General features: G+C 42.3%; 1 protein-coding gene across 2 annotated transcripts in view; it reads right to left on the reverse strand.

Moving 5' to 3' along the window:
* DPYSL3 (dihydropyrimidinase like 3) overlaps positions 1–20,261 on the reverse strand; it is a 220,980-nt gene that overhangs the window by 29,946 nt on the left and 170,773 nt on the right. For both annotated transcript variants that reach the window (XM_069764077.1, XM_069764079.1), the window contains exon 2: positions 5,014–5,102. In XM_069764077.1, coding sequence (XP_069620178.1) covers positions 5,014–5,102 — 89 coding nt within the window. The remainder of the gene's footprint in view (positions 1–5,013; positions 5,103–20,261) is intronic.

A 20,261-nucleotide genomic window follows, 5' to 3' on the forward strand; every position in this document is an offset into this window, starting at 1 on the left:
AAGTGGAAGGCTTATGGAACTACTGTTAGCCTTCCACGGCCTGGACAGCCTTTGAAAGTTTCCTCCCGTGCCGAGGTCAGGCTTGTCCGAAGAGTCAAGGCTAACCCAAGGACAACAAGGAAGGAGCTCCGGGAAGATCTCATGGCAGTGGGGACATTGGTTTCAGTCAATACCAAGTAACGTACTCCACCGCAATGGTCTCCGTTCCAGACGAGCCCGTAAGGTACCTTTACTTTCAAAGCGTCATGTCAAGTCTCGTCCACAGTTTGCTCATGATCACTTGGAGGACTCTGAGACTGACTGGTTCAAGGTTCTCTGGTCTGAAGAGACCAAGATCGAGATCTTTGGTGCCAACCACACACGTGACGTTTGGAGACTGTATGGCACTGCATACGACCCCAAGAATACCATCCCTACAGTCAAGCATGGTGGTGGCAGCATCATGCTGTGGGGCTGTTTCTCAGCCAAGGGGCCTGGCCATCTGGTCCGCATCCATGGGAAGATGGATAGCCGTGCCTACCTGGAGATTTTGGCCAAGAACCTCCGCTCCTACATCAAGGATCTTAAGATGGGTCGTCATTTCATCTTCCAACAAGACAACGACCCAAAGCACACAGCCAAGAAAACCAAGGCCTGGTTCAAGAGGCATAAAATCAAGGTGTTGCAGTGGCCTAGTCAGTCTCCTGACCTTAACCCAATTGAAAACTTGTGGAATGAGATCAAGATTAAAGTCCACATGAGACACCCAAAGAACCTAGATAACTTGGAGAAGATCTGCATGGAGGAGTGGGCCAAGATAACTCCAGAGACCTGTGCCGGCCTGATCAGGTCTTATAAAAGACGATTATTAGCTGTAATTGCAAACAAAGGTTATTCCACAAAATATTGCCTGCAGCCTGCAGTGATCCTCAACCTACTGAACAGCCGCACAGCCAGCTCTTCCCTCTCCTAGTGTATCCTCACCCACCCCCTGCAGACTGTGAGCCCTCGCGGGCAGGGTCCTCCCTCCTTATGTACTCGTGTGCCTTGTTATCTGCTCATGTTTAATGTATTTGTCTATATTTGCCCCGTATTCACATGTAAAGCGCCATGGAATAAATGGCGCTATAAAAATGTATAATAATAATAATATTAAACCTAGGGGTTGAATAATAATTGACCCACACTTTTATGTTTAAAATTTATAAAAATTTAACTGAGCAACAAAACTTTTTGGTTTGTAAGATTTATGCATCTGTCAATAAATCCTGCTCTTGTTTGAAGTTTGAAGGCTCTAACTTATTTGCATCTTATTAAACCTGCTAAATCTGTAGGCATTGTATATATATATATATATATATATATATATATATATATATTTTTATTATTAGAGGTGTGGGGAGGCCCAAATAGATCTTTTGCTACGGTGCTCGGTGATCTCTATGTACGCCACTGCTTGCAGGGCAGTGATCATGAGGACAATCTGGCCTATTGCTCAGAGCCCGAGGCTCCGGGGGTCCCATTGCCAGATTGTCATCATCATAAGTGGCATGCCAGGAAGGGAGGGGGTTCCCTCACATATTTCTTACACAGGGGCCCCGAGCTGTCAGTGTTCGGCCCTGATTCTATACATATCTATCTTGTGCTTCACAGGTTCTAATATCTACCAAACACGTATTGTATATGTGGCTTGGCTTGGATTTGGCATTGTGGTTGAAGAACCTTGATGGGCTTAAGGAAATTGACTTCTGTTATACAGTTAGTATACAGATAATTTCTTCTTAATTGTTCTGGATGCATTTGAAAAGAAAAAAAAAAGAAGCCGAAACCTGAGACATTTCAGAAACAAAACAAAGCCCTGGGGCTTCTCTGCAGAGGATGTGAATTTCAGCTCCAGCTTCGGAAAGTAGAGAGATGTGCAGCTGTTGATCTGCTCTTGGCTGTCAGGACCTTGTGATCCTACTCCCATCCTACAGGTCTCGTTACAAATACAAGCTTTTTGTAATAGGGATATGAAAGAGAAGCATTCCCCAAATTTTACTACGGACAGAACAACGGATGTTCAGTCACGAAGAAGCGACATAACATTAGATTATTTATTCCAGTGTAATCATTTTACTATAAAGCCAGTACGCCCTTCCATGGGCAACCCTCCAACTTCCACTGGCATTGTGATCAGTTCCCCATCCCATGCCCCTTCCAACAAAAAATAAAGAAGAGTAGTCCATATGTTTTGGTGGATACCAGTCTGGTGAAGCTTAATGCAGATCATGCATCTACAGTGCAAAGTGCATACATCAGGACGGTGTACTTACCTTACAAATTCATGTAATTATACCTGTATACTCTGGTGAAAGTTCCCCTTGAGGACTCACTAAAGTAAGCATTTTAGGAGTTCAGTTTAATTTACGGACTATACAGGTATGCATGCGTTTTCATGCGTTTTTTTGGGGTCAAAAATACATTGGAGTCAATAGGGACGCATGCGTTTTTTTGTGCATGCGTTTTTTTGCGTTAAAAACGCATGCGTTTTTCTATTAAAAAACCAGAAAACACACTGATATGCCACCCCCCAACATAAAGGTGATAAAGGGATCCTAACCCTACCCCTAACCCTACCCCTAACCTTACCCCTAACCCTAAGCCCTAAGGGATCCTAACCCTAACCCTACCCCTAACCCTAAGGGATCCTAACCCTAACCCTACCCCTAACCCTACCCCTAACCCTAAGGGATCCTAACCCTAACCCTACCCCTACCCCTAATCCCTTTAGGGTTAGGGTTAGGGGTAGGGTTAGGGGTAGGGTTAGGATCCCTTAGGGTTAGAGGTAGGGTTAGGGTTAGGGGTAGGGTTAGGATCCCTTAGGGTTAGGGTTAGCGGTAGGGTTAGGATCCCTTTAGGGTTAGGGTTAGGGTTATGATCCCTACCCCTAACCCTAACTATTTCTGTTTATAGTGGGTTTTTTACTTTATTTTGATGATTGGCAGCTGTCACACATTTCTCAGCATGCGTCTAAAAAACGCAAACGCATGAAAAAACGCATGTAAACGCGTCAAAACGCCGCGTTTTTTTCACCACATGCAAAAACGCATGCGTCAAAAAAACGCAGCGTTTGCACGCGTTTACATGCGTTTTTTCACCATGCGTTTTTTTGCGTTTTTTACCGCAAAAACGCACCCAAAAAAACGCAAATGTGAAACCAGCCTAAGTGCACCAGCTCCCAAGAATTAAGAGTTCCAATTAATAAGGTATTCAGTTTGCAATGTGAAATCTGGCAAGTGAGCCCCTTTAATGACAACTTATAAATATCTTAACCTTTTTGTGGATGAGCACGTTAGCACAGGATTCACTAATAGAACTAGACTGAGTTGTTATTGTGCAGTAATGTCCAAACAGGGGAACCTGTCAGGCCTTGAGTTTCTATGACCAAAATGGCCATATAGCTACAAGGTCATTCATACCTGTATTCATACTAATGTGCCAACGTGGAATGTAGTACTGTAGAAAAAGCTGCTCCAGCACCTCAATATGATAAAATTCCTTCCTTGCTGAGATGGAATAAAACACAGTACACTGGTCCTTGCAGGCTTTCTTACGCATTTTGAGCATATACTGCTCTTAGTCATTGAATGTCAATGAACAATCTTCAATTAAGAGTAGTGCATGCTCAAAACACGTAAGAAAGCCGGCAAGGACCAGTGTACTATGCTTTATTCCATATCAGCAAGGAAAGAATTTTATCATATTGAGGTGCTAGAGCAGCTTTTACTACAATACTACATTTACAAGCTCGAATTCAGCAAGTGTTCCTCTCAGCACTCACTCACAAGCTCGAATTCAGCAAGTGTTCCTCTTAACACTCACTCACAAGCTCGAATTCAGCAAGTGTTCCTCTCAACACTCACTCACAAGCTCGAATTCAGCAAGTGTTCCTCTCAACACTCACTCACAAGCTCGAATTCAGCAAGTGTTCCTCTCAACACTCACTCACAAGCTCGAATTCAGCAAGTGTTCCTCTCAACACTCACTCACAAGCTCGAATTCAGCAAGTGTTCCTCTCAACACTCACTCACAAGCTCGAATTCAGCAAGTGTTCCTCTCAACACTCACTCACAAGCTCGAATTCAGCAAGTGTTCCTCTCAGCACTCACTCACAAGCTCGAATTCAGCAAGTGTTCCTCTTAACACTCACTCACAAGCTCGAATTCAGCAAGTGTTCCTCTCAACACTCACTCACAAGCTCGAATTCAGCAAGTGTTCCTCTTAACACTCACTCACAAGCTCGAATTCAGCAAGTGTTCCTCTTAACACTCACTCACAAGCTCGAATTCATTAAGTGTTCCTCTTAACACTCACTCACAAGCTCGAATTCAGCAGGTGTTCCTCTCAACACTCACTCACAAGCTCGAATTCAGCAAGTGTTCCTCTCAATACTCTACATCTATACTATCGAAAAGAAATCCCAAAAATGATTGCCATTACAAAAAAGCCAAACAAATCATGACTGCTAACAGCTTATAATAAATAGAAGACACACAGGCATTACCAATGAGAATGGTAAAATCAGAACGCTATTAGTGAACCAACCTCAAAGCAGGACGTGGAAGAGGAACCCCTCTAAATTTACCCTTTCCCATTTTTTCTTATAAACTTTTTAATGTATGATATTAAGATTTTTCTATAAAAACTGTAGTTTAGTTTTTTTGCTCTGTGGTCCATATTTTGTTTTTGGTTGAGCCAATAAACAATGACTGGGAGCTGTGACGGAGAGCTCACACTGGACCAAGGGTTGGTACAGGAAGCGCTATTCGTTACCACAAACAAGAGCGAGCTAGAGTGTTTTTCTTTCTTAAAAAAAAATAAAAACTGAAACCCCGTTAAAAGACATTGGTCACCAGGATTTTGCCAGACAGCAGCATAACAGAGACAAATTCCATGATTCTAGTGAAGGAAATACAAGCAGAGGCCTTCACATCTCCAAAGAGTACCCATATACTGCGACGGGGGAGATACCCCCAGAGCATGAAGACTTACTTGATGAGGCCATCTTCCATGTAGAGGTCTGCATAGAAAGACTGGTCATCGTTCACTATCCGGCCTCCTTTGATCAGAAGACGATCACTCTGAAAAATAAAATATTTGGTTTTAGTTAGATCATGAACAGGATATATGGCATTCACTTTGATAAAACATTAGCCGTCAGACTGCACCTTGATGTCCACCTAGAGTAAGACGAATGAGAACATCATACTGGGACAATACATAGCCTACAGTTCTGAAACTCACAAAAGATGGGGGGCTCCAACAGTAAAGCTGCCCAAACTCTGTCAGCAGCTAGCTCCCCACACCTCAGCATGTCCATTTCAATGGGTAGGACAAGCCAATGGCAGAAGTGTCAGGCCACACAACCAGTGTCGGACTGGGGTGCCAACAGCCCACCAGTAACCAACTCCAGAGCCCCATTTGTCACCGACCTTATCCTCAACCACAAATTTATATAACAAGGGACTGGGTGGATTGTTAAATGAATAAGATGCCACCTTTCTCCGTACATAGGGATTCAAGTATATTGTGCCAAGTACTGCTCATATAAGAAGGTGGTGGCCCACCGGAGGATTCTCCTGTTCTCCAGTGGGCCAGTCCAAGCCTGCACACAACAAAGGGGGCAGCCATTCTGAAGCCTAAAAGCGATCCTTACTCCCCTGGGATCTGCGTATAGGATGGTAGAGCTGTAAGGCACCGATATACTTCATCTTATCCTACAATCATACTGAAACCCTCAACTAAAGTCAAAATGTCATCAGCAACAGAAGCAAAGATCCAGGACATTCAGATTCACGTCTCGTTTTAATAAGCATTCTCTAGCAGGATCTTAAAGAAGAGTCCTTTACAAAATGTTATAGCTGCTAACCCTTTATGGTGCCAGTGAACAGTAATAGATCTGTAAGGCCCAAGACCATTCAGCGTAATTCAATGAACATTCGATGAGAATAATGCACTTGTGTTCGAAGACAACGAGCTCCGCATCCAGATTCATTTCTCGTAAAAGGACTCATTCATGGGCGAGTGAGGAACATCAGTGCAGCTCTACTGCATGTATCTGGCCTATACTACGTAACGGAAGGCATGAGACCTATAAAGGATCTCATGGGACATGAAGCAATCAGTGCCCGGGAATCACTTATCAGTGCTTGATGACGTATTAAAAGGGAATCTGTCATCAGGTTATTACCACCGAATCTAACAGCAGTATAATGTAGAGGCAGAGATGCTGATACTAGTGATGGGTCACTTATCGAGTTGTTTGCCGTAGTTTGTATAAAATCACAGTTTTATCAGCAGGAGATTATCGCTAGAGGACTCGTAAACCTGCTGCCGTGTAGTCCATCATATGGGCTCTGTATAACCGTGCGGTCCAGACTAGGTGCCCTATTTCCATCCGAGCAACCACAAAGACAAATTCTATTTATGCAGAACATATTGCTAGATTAACAGTAGAAACAGGAGTAGGACGCTGCAAATTAATAATATACATGAAGGTTATCTAAATTCATATCATTAAAGGGGTTTTATGCTAGATTTTCAAACTTAAAGGGAAGCGGTCACGTGAAAAAATGCCCTTAACCTGCAGATATGGGGTTAATCGGCAATCAAAAATCCTGGTTTTGGCATACAAACACTGATGTAAAAATACTGAGGTGTGAATAAGTCCTCACTGACATATTTAGCAAGGTTTAGAGAAAAAGTGTTCTCTGGGGTGCTCACAAGTTGTGGTTTTTTTAAAAACTGCAGATTTCTTATTTTAAAAAAACGGAGGTAGAAATTTAAATCACAGCAACCCAAAAAAAAAAAAAAACGCATCTCAGCTGCAACATGTGAACGCAGCTTTAGGGAAGTCTATGAGTGATCCCTTTCCACAATAATCCACTCCATTTTTTGGTGGCTGCCGACATTTTCCTGTGTAGAGGTCTCCCACAGTGACATCTCTGGGCGCCGCTCTCCTGAGGTCAGTGTTAAATGTTGGATTTCTGGGCTGTAGAATGTGTGAATACAAACCGTCCGGCCTGTTACATCACCATTTATACAATGCACATCTGGTACACATTGTGTGCTTCTCAATTAATGCTGTGCTTCCTGAGCAGTATAGAGGGAGAACTGCTCCACAGTAACGACCCATCTGCCTCATGACTCACAGCTTAGAGGAAAATAATCTGCATGTGGCCAGAGGATCACATCATTCCCAGAGCACAGGCAGATCTGTGTTACACAAGCTGGTGTGTGTGTGTATATTAGTATGCGCGCGTGTGTGTGTGTGTGTGTATGTATGTATATTAGTATGCACGTGTGTGTGTGTGTATGTATGTATATTAGTATGCGCATGTGTGTGTGTGTGTGTATGTATGTATATTAGTATGCACGTGTGTGTGTGTGTATGTATGTATATTAGTATGCGCATGTGTGTGTGTGTGTGTGTATGTATGTATATTAGTATGCGTGTGTGTGTGTGTATGTATATTAGTATGCGCGTGTGTGTGTGTATGTATGTATATTAGTATGCACGCGTGTGTGTGTGTATGTATGTATATTCGTATGCGCGTGTGTGTGTATGTATGTATATTAGTATGCGTGTGTGTGTGTATGTATGTATATTAGTATGCGCGCGTGTGTGTGTGTATGTATGTATATTAATATGCGTGTGTGTGTGTGTATGTATATTAGTATGCGCGTGTGTGTGTGTATGTATGTATATTAGTATGCACGCGTGTGTGTGTATGTATGTATATTAATATGCGTGTGTGTGTGTGTATGTATATTAGTATGCGCGTGTGTGTGTGTATGTATGTATATTAGTATGCACGCGTGTGTGTGTGTATGTATGTATATTCGTATGCGCGTGTGTGTGTATGTATGTATATTAGTATGCGTGTGTGTGTGTGTATGTATGTATATTAGTATGCGCACGTGTGTGTGTGTATGTATGTATATTAATATGCGTGTGTGTGTGTATGTATATTAGTATGCGCGTGTGTGTGTGTATGTATATTAGTATGCTCGTGTGTGTGTCTATGTATGCATGTATATTAGTATGCGTGTGTGTATGTATATTAGTGTGTGTGTGTGTGTATGTATGTATATTAGTATGCGTGTGTGTATGTATATTAGTGTGTGTGTGTGTGTATGTATGTATATTTGTATGCGTGTGTGTATGTATATTAGTATGCGCGTGTGTGTATGTATGTATGTATATTAGCATGCGTGTGTGTGTGTATGTATGTATATTAGTATGCGTGTGTGTGTGTGTGTATGCATGTATATTAGTATGTGTGTGCGTGTGTGTATGTACCGTATGTATGTATATTAGTATGTGTGTGTGTATGTATGTATGTATATTAGTATACGTGTGTGTGTGTGTGTGTGTGCATGTATATATATTAGTATGCGTGTGTGTGTGTATGTATGTATATTAGTATGCGTGTGTATGTATGTATATTAGCATGCGTGTGTATATATATATAAATATACTGCACTTTATGTGCAAAATTTGGACAATTGGAGTCAGAACAACTGTCTTTAGAATAAAGAGTAAGACCATATAATCATCTCAGAGTAACTACACAAATGAAGGACAGGTATCAAATCCAAAAATCCACACTAATAAAGAAATCCGACCCGAGGCATCAAGTTCTTAAGGTATATAAGCCGTATAGTAACAATCAGTATATGTCCCAAAAGACACCTAATCACATTAATAAATACAAGATTGATCCTCACCCATTGTGGTCCTAGTGTGGAAATGGACTGCCAGCCCCTACGCGCGTTTCAAGTAGGCTTCTTCGGGGGGCCTGTACTGTTGTAAATGGTGATCATAATATGCGATTTTGCTATTTAATAAATACTATCTTTTTATTCTAAAGACAGTTGTTCTGACTCCAATTGTCCGAATTTTGCATGTATTTGGGAGTTTCTGTCATGGCTTGCAGACTTTTCTAAATTATTATGTTGCTTTGATCTATACAACTATACATATATACTTTATATACACTGTTGGGTGCCTTTATGGTGGAAAGACATGGAATGGGAGACATTATAAAGGACAGACCAAAGCAAATTTTGTTGGATGAAAACAGAACTTTGGCTGAAGGATGTGCATCAAAAAGTCCCCTAACCTTAAATGCACCCATCGTTTATATTTTAAATTCATATATGAATAGTAAAAGTAAGCAGCTTTGTAATATATTAGAGAAATCCACTTCTTTATTCTCCTGGACTGAAAATGTATTCTGATAGTTCTCAATTCACAGATTTTCACGGATAATAGATTTTCCCATTACTAAGAAAGAAGATGGCAGTTGGTGCTCATAAAACTCTATGGAGAACAGCACCTGTCATTTCAAATCTTTATCTTCCTCCACCTTCCTTCTCCATAGAATTTTCAAAGCACCAACTCTTCTTTCCTATCTCAGCAGTGTGAAAATCTAAGATACAATACAAAATTGCAAAGTTTCATGTACTGGTGACTTACGAAATAAAAATTAAAACAAAAGTTATTCTTTAAAGAGAATCTGTCAGTAGGATCAGCCCTCCTAAGCCGTCTATCTGGGCATGCAGGTCATTTTAATATGTAAATGAGCTGTTAGGGACACAGATCTCCCCGAAAATCTGCCTCCAGAGCTTATTTTATATGAAAGGGGGTGTTCCCAGGGCGGGACATGTAATGACTGACAGGCTGCTCTACTGAGTAACATGTCTCACACTGGTAACGCCTCCTTTCAAGTAAAATAAGCTCTGGAGGCAGATTCTCAGGGTGATCTGCGTCCTGTTCGCAGATCTTAACAGCTCATTTACATATAAAAGAGAAATGTTGATTACTCTGGAATAAAATATCAGATAACAGATATCATGGACTCATTTTATTCAGCCTCCTATGACCTACATGTCCAGAGGAGAGGAGATCCTACTGACAGATGCTCTTTAAATTAGAAACACAAAGCAAAAACAAATGACTGTCTTGCTGAAAAGTTAGGCAAAACTTGAATGTAACTTTTGGGATTAGCTTATTTGCTTTCCATGTCAGCATGACAGCATGAATATATTATTCTACAACACTAAGTGTCCATAGCATACATGAGAATACACTTATAAAAGAAGTAAATGGAATGAAGAGTGTAGCATCAAGTACATATGTGAAAAATGTGCAGCGGAGGCCGAGCCCATATCAGAGATATGATGACATAGTCTGCAGTGGTATGTGCGACATGGAGACATGGCCCGTTAGGTAATTTACATTTTTCTTCGCTTGAATTTCTTCTTGATGACTTCCATTCCAAGCTATAGCATAAGAACCAGAATTTGAGAGACAGATACCCAAGTACAGACTACTCCACCTATTCCAGGGAGAGGGCACAGAGACCTAAACCAACACTCATCCAGCTGCATTCCTTTCTTTTGGTCACACCATCCAACAGCCGTTCGTAGACTTGTAGGTTCTTTGATCACCTCATATCTTTAGCTTTACACCCACACCATGGCATGGAAAGGTCTGGTTCAGAACATGTGTGCTTTGACATCAGTCTGTGGGGATGGAGGCGAGAGATGGGTCTCTGATAAGTTTGTTAATAACACGCATGCCGTGTCCTTTAGCTCCATAAACAAGGATGTCTTTGATTTCCCTCACATGTCCTGACACCATACAAAGCCGGTCATGCTACAAAAAAAAAACTTGGAAAACATAGCTTGTTCCAAGCAACAAACCAATCCTTTGTGCTCCAAATCGACTGAATTTCTTATTTCTAGTGGGCAGAGAGAAGCCAGGGATTAGAGGAGATTAGAGGCAACAAAATATATGACTTTCAGAAGATTAGTAAGCCATATGAAAGACAGTTCTTTAAAGATTAGGTGTTTGACTTGGCTGACTTCTTACTAAGCGAAGAGACTCCTCCAGAACATCTCCAGATGCAGAGTATTGGACCTGACCCATCATCAGGGACACTTGGAATGATAGTATAATGCATTTTGCTATAAAGAAGTATCTTAGAGGGACAGCTCTACCACATCGGGAGCACTTTACAAAGAAAAATGATCGGACCACACAAAATGTGTAACGTGCCAATGGAATCAAATACCCCACTGGTTTCCACGTATGATACTGTATTTAACAAGGATATACTATCTTACAGCTTTGGGGCAGGGCACATTTTTTGGCAAGTGCAGGTTGATGTCCATGCTTGGCTGACCATGGTACATGCATATATGAAGATATATGAACACAATACCCATTGTATTCTATATCATGAAGCCGACCATGAAAACACCACAATCTTGGACTGCTACGGCAGTTGTGCATGGAGTCTCTTAGGAGGCAGCGTTTTGTAACCTCCAGGGGTAGGATTAGACCTATTCTCCGAACTGATTGTGAAACAACACCTGGCTCAGGTGACAGGTATAACATTGTCTCATCGCTTTCTTCATTTCTTTCTGACATGAATACAATTGAAGAAATGAATGGTGGTGCCGGTAGTTCCAGGGTCGAAACGACGTGCAGCAATGTTGTGAGGTTACCGGATCACGCTGGTGACATCACTGCTGTGATGGAAAGTGTTCAGCAGCGGAGCCGAAGAAACAAAGAATTGTCATTGTAATTGGGGGAGGAGGGGGTGGTTGTGTTTGGGAAAAGTATGGTGGGCATATTATAGGGGGGTGGGGGAGAAGTATAGAGAGGGGCAGGTGGTATGGAGGTGGTAGCTTGAAAATGGAGCAAAGTATGGAAAGAGGGAGATAACGGGGGGTACAGTGTGATGTAACAGTGTGAAAATCGGGCACAGAAGAGGTGGCAACATGGGAGAGACAGGAACAATATAGAACTGGCGCTATAGAGAGGAGACATTATAGATGGATATAGTGTCAGCTAAGACTACATACGGTAGATATTTTTATAAAGGGGGTATTATCATGACACTGCTATATTTAAGAGCACCATGGCGAGATGTGCTACAGAAAAACAGAGGAGTAGTCTGCAAAAGCGAGCTGTGGGTGTGAAAAGTCATCATGGAGTCTGGACCAAACAAAGGAAAAAGAGATGAGAGCGAGAACAATCAGAGAAGATATCACCTTTGAGGTAACTTGGTGTAAATGTTTATTTGTGAAACTGGCTGCATCAAATCAGTACCATGGTTCGTGTATGGTATACAATCTGATGACGGCTGAACAATTGCCAGCATTTTCTTACCATTTACTGTCAATGATCACTGTACTAAGCTCCATGCTGTATTCATGTACTGACGATGATTCTGGTGCTCTATTCATGTGCGAATGATGGAACTGGTGCGGTATTCATATAGTGATGGTAGTTCTGCCGATGTATTCATGTACTGCTGAAAAGTTATAATAATCTATCCATCTATTGTAATACATACAGTAGATAAGGTGCTTAGCTGATGAACAATGACAGGGTCACTGACACGATATGTGAGGGGAGATATGTGTCACGAAGGTTGCTTTCCTCCGTGATCTAGAAACCCATAAGTTTCTTTCCAGCATGATATGTGCTGAAGGAGTTAGGGGCGGGTTTTTAGGCGAGTAGGTAGGAGATGGGCGGGAAGCCTACTCCCCATATCTCCACCTCAAGGGTGTGGCTGGGGAAATAAATGTCCAGCCATTTTTTTTTCTTTGGTCTTTGTTGTGTAGAAGCAAGCAAGCCTCTAGGCTGAAGCTCCTCTGAGAGCGGCTATATGCGTTGGCCCAGAAGTGCTGGGCAGGGCTGCTTATGAACTTTTTATTTCCTTTTGAGCCAGAAAGGCTGTTTTTCTGTAACCATTTTGGGGTTTATGATACAATAAACCACCCAGAGACTTTAACCCACGTGTGCCTGTGTCTACCTCGAGGAGCAGCTAAGCGAGCAGACCTTCCACAACAGCTACAGACTAATGAACAAATTAAAAGCAAATGTATCTTGTCTCTAAGTTCCTGGTGTAGGCAGCTTCTTTCCAGAAGCAATTATGGTATGTTTAGTTCCAGAGGTCCCATAATGAAAGCAAAGCTCCTGGGAGAATTGCCTGTGTCAGCTGGAATCATGTCCCAATAGATTTCACTCTCAGTTATGTAATTCTTCATTTTCCTAGATTAAGCCACTGTGCTGCAGATCTCCCTATGACAGATGAAAGCTTAAGGGGTCTTCCAGCACAGGAGAAAACGGCCAGCTGAGAAGGACAATTATTTTTACAAACAAAATCATCTATCAAATTGACTAATGGCTACCACTTTGCTGGTCATAGGTCACAAAATGGAAGGTTTTGTTTAGGTTACCTGCCTACCCTACAGAAATTAAGAACTTCTAAAGAGGATTTCCAAGTTAATTACAACGCTGCGGACAGAGCAAAAAAGGCAAAATGAATAATTAATTTCTACTAATTTCATTCTCTCTCTTCCAGCACCACACCATTGATTCTCCCTCTGGTCATTTATCCTTGAAAGCAACAATCACATTGCAGCCAATCACTGGCTTCGGTGTTGTATGGCAAAAAGGCCACTTGGGTCAGAGATTGGTTGCAGAGGTCAAGACTCGAGGAGAGGATCAGAAACGTGTCCCCCGGGGATGATTGCAGGGCCAGCAGTGGGACAAGGACCGATCAGTAAGTTAGCGTCTAGCCCGTGGATAGGTGATAATCAGACATCCCCTTTAAATCTGTGTGAATGCAGTGGATTGGGAACGCTGTACCAGAAAAAATTAGTTCTGACTACTATAAGGAAATATCAAGACATTATTTTGTAATTTGGCACTTTTTTTTCAAAATATTTCCTAAACATTCCTTCCTATATTATGTAGTTGCACAGCATTTTTGCTCTTTTTTTTTTCTTGGTGTAGTATTTTGACTGTTCCAAGTTATTGATATCGCTTTTACCTGAGGAACTGGTTTCAGGTTCCCATATAATATTAGATTACAGCAGGTTAGGTCACTTGCTCTATATAAAAATTGTCAGCAGTAATCCTCATTTTATCTTTTACCGCAAAAAGATAGAGGAATGTAGGGCCCATTGTTTGTCTTTGCTCGCAAGTATTGTTGTCTTCTTTTATCTCTTCCTGACAGCTTGAGGAAGGGGATTTTGGTGAGTGAAATGCTGTCCTCTAGGACTATATGGAAACATTAACTCTTTTACGTATTGACTTCACCTATTGATAGGATTCCTGTCATTCAGCACAGTTATATGGAATCAGATCATAAGTGGACAGTTTTTGTTGCTCTTATTTTATTCCTGATGTTACCCGGAGTATTCCACTGTTTTTCTTTTTTATATAACCCCATACGGTTCCAGATATCTGGGCCTTTTTATTTAGCGCTAATTGTAATGGTCTTTACAAGGAGGATCCTCTGGGGCGTGTCTTTAGGCTGCTCTGCATTATTAGCATGTGAGCCACGCCCCCTTCATATTTAGCTAGTTATAAAATTGGAAAGAAAAACAAATTATAATGCGATCAGAGAAATAAAGGCATAAATCAGGTTTCCCGTCAGATAATTATGATTTGACAACTTTTCTTTGGTTGATACAGTAAATGTTACTTTGTTGGTTTACAGTGGGACCTGCATGAGTCGGGTATCGGCAGGGTGCAAATGGATGCCATTTACAAATGTCTTCACGCAAGAGGAACAAGGGAACTATAAGCGCCAATAGTGCACAATTATAGCAGCTGTCATTTTTTCCTAGTAAAATCCAAAGTGACAGCAAATTGATTCTTATGGAGAAGATCTGTTCACTTTTGTTTTTATTATACTCAGAGCAAGAAGATAAGGAATGACTGAACAAATAACGTGGATAGAAGGCAAATAAAAAGGACATTCTTGGCCTGTTTGACTTATGAAGTAGCTCACAATTATGACGATTGAAATCCCCTTAGTACATTGCTTCATGTCTAGGCAAAAATGGAATACTGTACATAAATAAAACGGTATTCTGATCATAGACATAGTAGGGAAATTACCATGCAAGAGGGGACGATAGTGTAGATGGTGACCTGGGGAGGGCAAAAACTGTACAAGAGGGGACGATAGTGTAGATAGTGACCTGGGGAGGGCAATAACTGTACAAGAGGGGACGATAGTGTAGATAGTGACCTGGGGAGGACAATAACTGTACAAGAGGGGACGATAGTGTAGATAGTGTTCTGGGGAGGGCAATAACTGTGCAAGAGGGGACGATAGTGTAGATAGTGACCTGGGGATGACAATAACTATACAAGAGGGGACGATAGTGTAGATAGTGACCTGGGGAGGACAATAACTGTACAAGAGGGGACGATAGTGTAGACAGTGACCTGGGGAGGACAATAACTGTACAAGAGGGGACGATAGTGTAGATAGTGAACTGGGGAGGACAATAACTGTGCAAGAGGGGACGATAGTGTAGATAGTGACCTGGGGAGGGCAATAACTATGCAAGAGGGGAAGATAGTGTAGATAGTGACCTGGGGGAGGGCAATAACTGTACAAGAGGGGACGATAGTGTAGATAGTGACCTGGGGAGGACAATAACTGTACAAGAGGGGACGATAGTGTAGATAGTGACCTGGGGGAGGGCAATAACTGTACAAGAGGGGACGATAGTGTAGATAGTGACCTGGGGGAGGACAATAACTGTACAAGAGGGGACGATAGTGTAGATAGTGACCTGGGAGAGGGCAATAACTGTGCAAGAGGGGACGATAGTGTAGATAGTGACCTGGGAAGGGCAATAACTATGCAAGAGGGTACGATAGTGTAGACAGTGACCTGGGGGAGGGCAATAACTGTACAAGAGGGGAAGATAGTGTAGATAGTGACCTGGGATTGGAGCAGGGAAATTACTGTGCAAGAGGGGACGATAGTGTAGATAGTGACCTGGGGAGAGCAATAACTGTGCAAGAGGGGAAGATAGTGTAGATAGTGACCTGGGGGAGGGCAATAACTGTACAAGAGGGGACGATAGTGTAGATAGTGACCTGGGGGAGGACAATAACTGTGCAAGAGGGGACGATAGTGTAGATAGTGACCTGGGGAGGGCAATAACTGTGCAAGAGGGGACGATAGTGACCTGGGGAGGACAATAACTGTACAAGAGCGGAAAATAGTGTAGATAGTGACCTGGAGAGGGCAATAACTGTACAAGAGGGGAAGATAGTGTAGATAGTGACCTGGGGAGGGTGATTACTGTAGAGGGGGAGAAGATAGTGACTTCAGAGAGGGCGATTACTGTACAAGAGGAAAAGATAGTGCAGACAGTGACCTGGAGAGGGCAAGCACAGGAGAGGAAAATAGTGTTTATTGTGATCTGGGTTTGGAGTAGGGAAATTACTTATCAGGAGGGGAAGATAGTGTAGATAGTGAGTGACCTGGCTCCGGCGTCAGTGAAGTTGGCAACTACTCACAGCTTAAGTGCGCACGCGTGTCTAGGCAAAAATGGAATACTGTACATAAATAAAACGGTATTCTGATCATAGACATAGTAGGGAAATTACCATGCAAGAGGGGACGATAGTGTAGATGGTGACCTGGGGGAGGGCAAAAACTGTACAAGAGGGGACGATAGTGTAGATAGTGACCTGGGGAGGGCAATAACTGTACAAGAGGGGACGATAGTGTAGATAGTGACCTGGGGAGGACAATAACTGTACAAGAGGGGACGATAGTGTAGATAGTGTTCTGGGGAGGGCAATAACTGTGCAAGAGGGGACGATAGTGTAGATAGTGACCTGGGGATGACAATAACTATACAAGAGGGGACGATAGTGTAGATAGTGACCTGGGGAGGACAATAACTGTACAAGAGGGGACGATAGTGTAGACAGTGACCTGGGGAGGACAATAACTGTACAAGAGGGGACGATAGTGTAGATAGTGAACTGGGGAGGACAATAACTGTGCAAGAGGGGACGATAGTGTAGATAGTGACCTGGGGAGGGCAATAACTATGCAAGAGGGGAAGATAGTGTAGATAGTGACCTGGGATTGGAGCAGGGAAATTACTGTGCAAGAGGGGACGATAGTGTAGATAGTGACCTGGGGAGAGCAATAACTGTGCAAGAGGGGAAGATAGTGTAGATAGTGACCTGGGGGAGGGCAATAACTGTACAAGAGGGGACGATAGTGTAGATAGTGACCTGGGGGAGGACAATAACTGTGCAAGAGGGGACGATAGTGTAGATAGTGACCTGGGGAGGGCAATAACTGTGCAAGAGGGGACGATAGTGACCTGGGGAGGACAATAACTGTACAAGAGCGGAAAATAGTGTAGATAGTGACCTGGAGAGGGCAATAACTGTACAAGAGGGGAAGATAGTGTAGATAGTGACCTGGGGAGGGTGATTACTGTAGAGGGGGAGAAGATAGTGACTTCAGAGAGGGCGATTACTGTACAAGAGGAAAAGATAGTGCAGACAGTGACCTGCAGAGGGCAAGCACAGGAGAGGAAAATAGTGTTTATTGTGATCTGGGTTTGGAGTAGGGAAATTACTTATCAGGAGAGGAAGATAGTGTAGATAGTGAGTGACCTGGCTCCGGCGTCAGTGAAGTTGGCAACTACTCACAGCTTAAGTGCGCACGCGTGGGGAGCCGCTCATCACGGCGTATGCGAGGCTTGCCGATCGACAATACGCAAGCGTGGCTCTCCAATACACACTGCACAAGCGCAGGATTTCAAGTGATGCCAGAGCAAACCCATGATCATAATTCAAATTGCGTGGGTGGCGACAACCCTGACAAAGAAATGAAGCACACCTCTTTGACTAAACGAGCAGCTAGATATAGCAGCTAGATATTACTACCGTATATAAAGTATTTTTTGTTAAGGATTACAGCTGCGGTTTTAATAAAAAAAAAAACATGTTAGTGATGCACATTGCACACTAGGGAGACTTAAAGGGACTCTGTCACCTGAATTTGGAGGGAAGAATCTTCAGCCATAGGGGCGGGGTTTTCGGGTGTTTGATTCACCCTTTCCTGACCCGCCAGCTGTATGCTGGCTGCAATATTAGATTGAAGTTCATTCTCTGTCCTCCGTAGTACACGCCTGCACAGTGCAATCTTGCCTTGCGCAGGCGTGCACTATGGAGGACAGAGAATGAACTTCAATCCAATACTGCAGCCAGCAGCAGGTAAGGAAAGGGTGAATCAAACACCCGAAAACCCCGCCCCTATGGCTGAAAATTGTTCCTTCCAAATTTAAGTGACAGAGTCCCTTTAAGATGCTACAAATGATGTGACAGGTTCCCTTTAAACTTCAGAAAGGTGACTTTCCAATGACCAACAGATGATCTCACTGACACATTGGGAAACTTTTATAACCATTCTGTATAAGATCTGTGCCCAATATATAAACTAATAGAGCATACGAGCATGAAATAGGAGGAACCATTTTGGCTAAATACAGCTGAACGAGGAACAATAAATCACAAAAAGAAAGCAATTAGAGAATTAAAGCAAGAGGTTAGTTACGAAGCATTAAATAATTATAGAAAAAAATAAAATTGTATAAAAATCAAATCAAGAAAGCAAAGATTAAAACAGAGAAGCCAATTGCCAAAGAAAGTAAACAAGAATCCAAAAATATTTTTCAACTACATAGACAGTAAGAAACTCAAAAATGATAGGATAGTGTTGGCCCCCTCAAAAATAATCTGAAAGAAATGATGGAGGAGGATGAGGGAACTGTCAATCTGCTAAACATCTTCTTCTCTAATAACAGATGACATGATCAGGAATGCCATAATTCCCTATTAAATATCACCTGCTTTACCCAGCAAGAAGTATGGCGTCACTTCAAAATCACTAATAGACAAGTCATCGGGCCGGGATCGCATACACCCCCAGTACGCCAGGATTTAAGCACGATGATAAACACAGCATTAGCACAGCAATACCAAGGTCTGTAACACAGGAGAGGCGCATAGCAAATGTGGAGCCAATATTCAAAAATAAGTTAAATTCTGCATCTGAAAACTATAAACTTGTAAATTTAAACTCTAAAAGGGTGGGCAAAATCTTTGAGGGTTTTCTGAAAGATACTATCCTGGAGTTTCTCAATAAAAATAACCTCGCAACCAAGAATCAACAAGGGTTTATTATTATTATTTAATTACAATGCATTGTGTGTATAGCACTATCATATTCTGTAGCGCTTTACATACATAATCATCGCTGTCCCCAATGGGACTCACACAATCTAAATTCCCTATCAGTATGCCTTTGGAATGTGGGAGGAAACCGGAGAACCCGGAGGAAACCCACGCAAAAACGTGGAGAACATACAAACTCCTTGGTGGGATTTGAACCCAGGACCCCAGTGTTGAAAAGCAAAGTGCCAACTACTGAGCCAACGTGCTGTGCTTAATGAGGGATCAGCTTCTATGAGGCGGTGAGTTCTAGACTGGACCAAGTCAAGATGTTGGATGTGGCACTTTTCAAATGCATTTAATACAGTGCCACAAAAAAATCGGTACATAGAATTAGAACAATTGGACTATAGGAAAATATGTGTAATTGGCTTGACAACTGGCTCAGAGATAGGAAACAAAGGGTGGTTATTAATGGAACACACTTGGAGTGGGTCACAATTAACAGTGGGGTACCATAAGGGTCAGTAATGGGGCCTCTTCTTTTTAACATATTTATTTATGACCTTGTAAAGGGCATACAGAGTAGAGTTTCAGTATTTGCAAATAATATTACGTTCTGTAAGGTAATCATAACAGAGAAGGATAATTTGATATTACACAGGGATTTATGTAAGCAGGAGGCTTGGGCTGAGAAATCTCAATTGTGACAAATGCCAGGCAGCGGCTGCCAAGGCAAATTAAATAATGGTATACATTAAAAGAGGCGTAGATGCTCATGACGAGATTTTCCTCTCTCCTTTTCTGCTTTCATCGTCAGAGGCCTGCAAACATGTGCCAATGAAAGCAGAGAAAGAGAGGGGAACATTTTCAACAGCGCGCGCTCGATTCTGGGCTGTGATGTTCGGTCAAACACCACCCACAACCCAGTCAATCAGGGGAAGTGGCCATAGTCACGTCTCAGTGATGCAACCGCAACCTCCTGAGTCCAGGAGTTAACGTGACATCATCAGTTAACAGTGGCGGCTGAAGCCGGGCGGTCACGTGATTGTCACTGATCGAGAAGAGATAGCGCCGCTCACAGGCAAATATGAAAAAAGAATGTGTTTGACAAATACCTATTTCAGCGGCTTAAATCGATGTGCACAATAAAGACTGTAGTTCTCCACCTCTTTACCAAAAAAAAGTGCAAATTAAAAGAAGA

This window comes from Ranitomeya imitator, chromosome 4 (genome assembly GCF_032444005.1).
Source record: "Ranitomeya imitator isolate aRanImi1 chromosome 4, aRanImi1.pri, whole genome shotgun sequence".
NCBI lineage: Eukaryota > Metazoa > Chordata > Amphibia > Anura > Dendrobatidae > Ranitomeya > Ranitomeya imitator.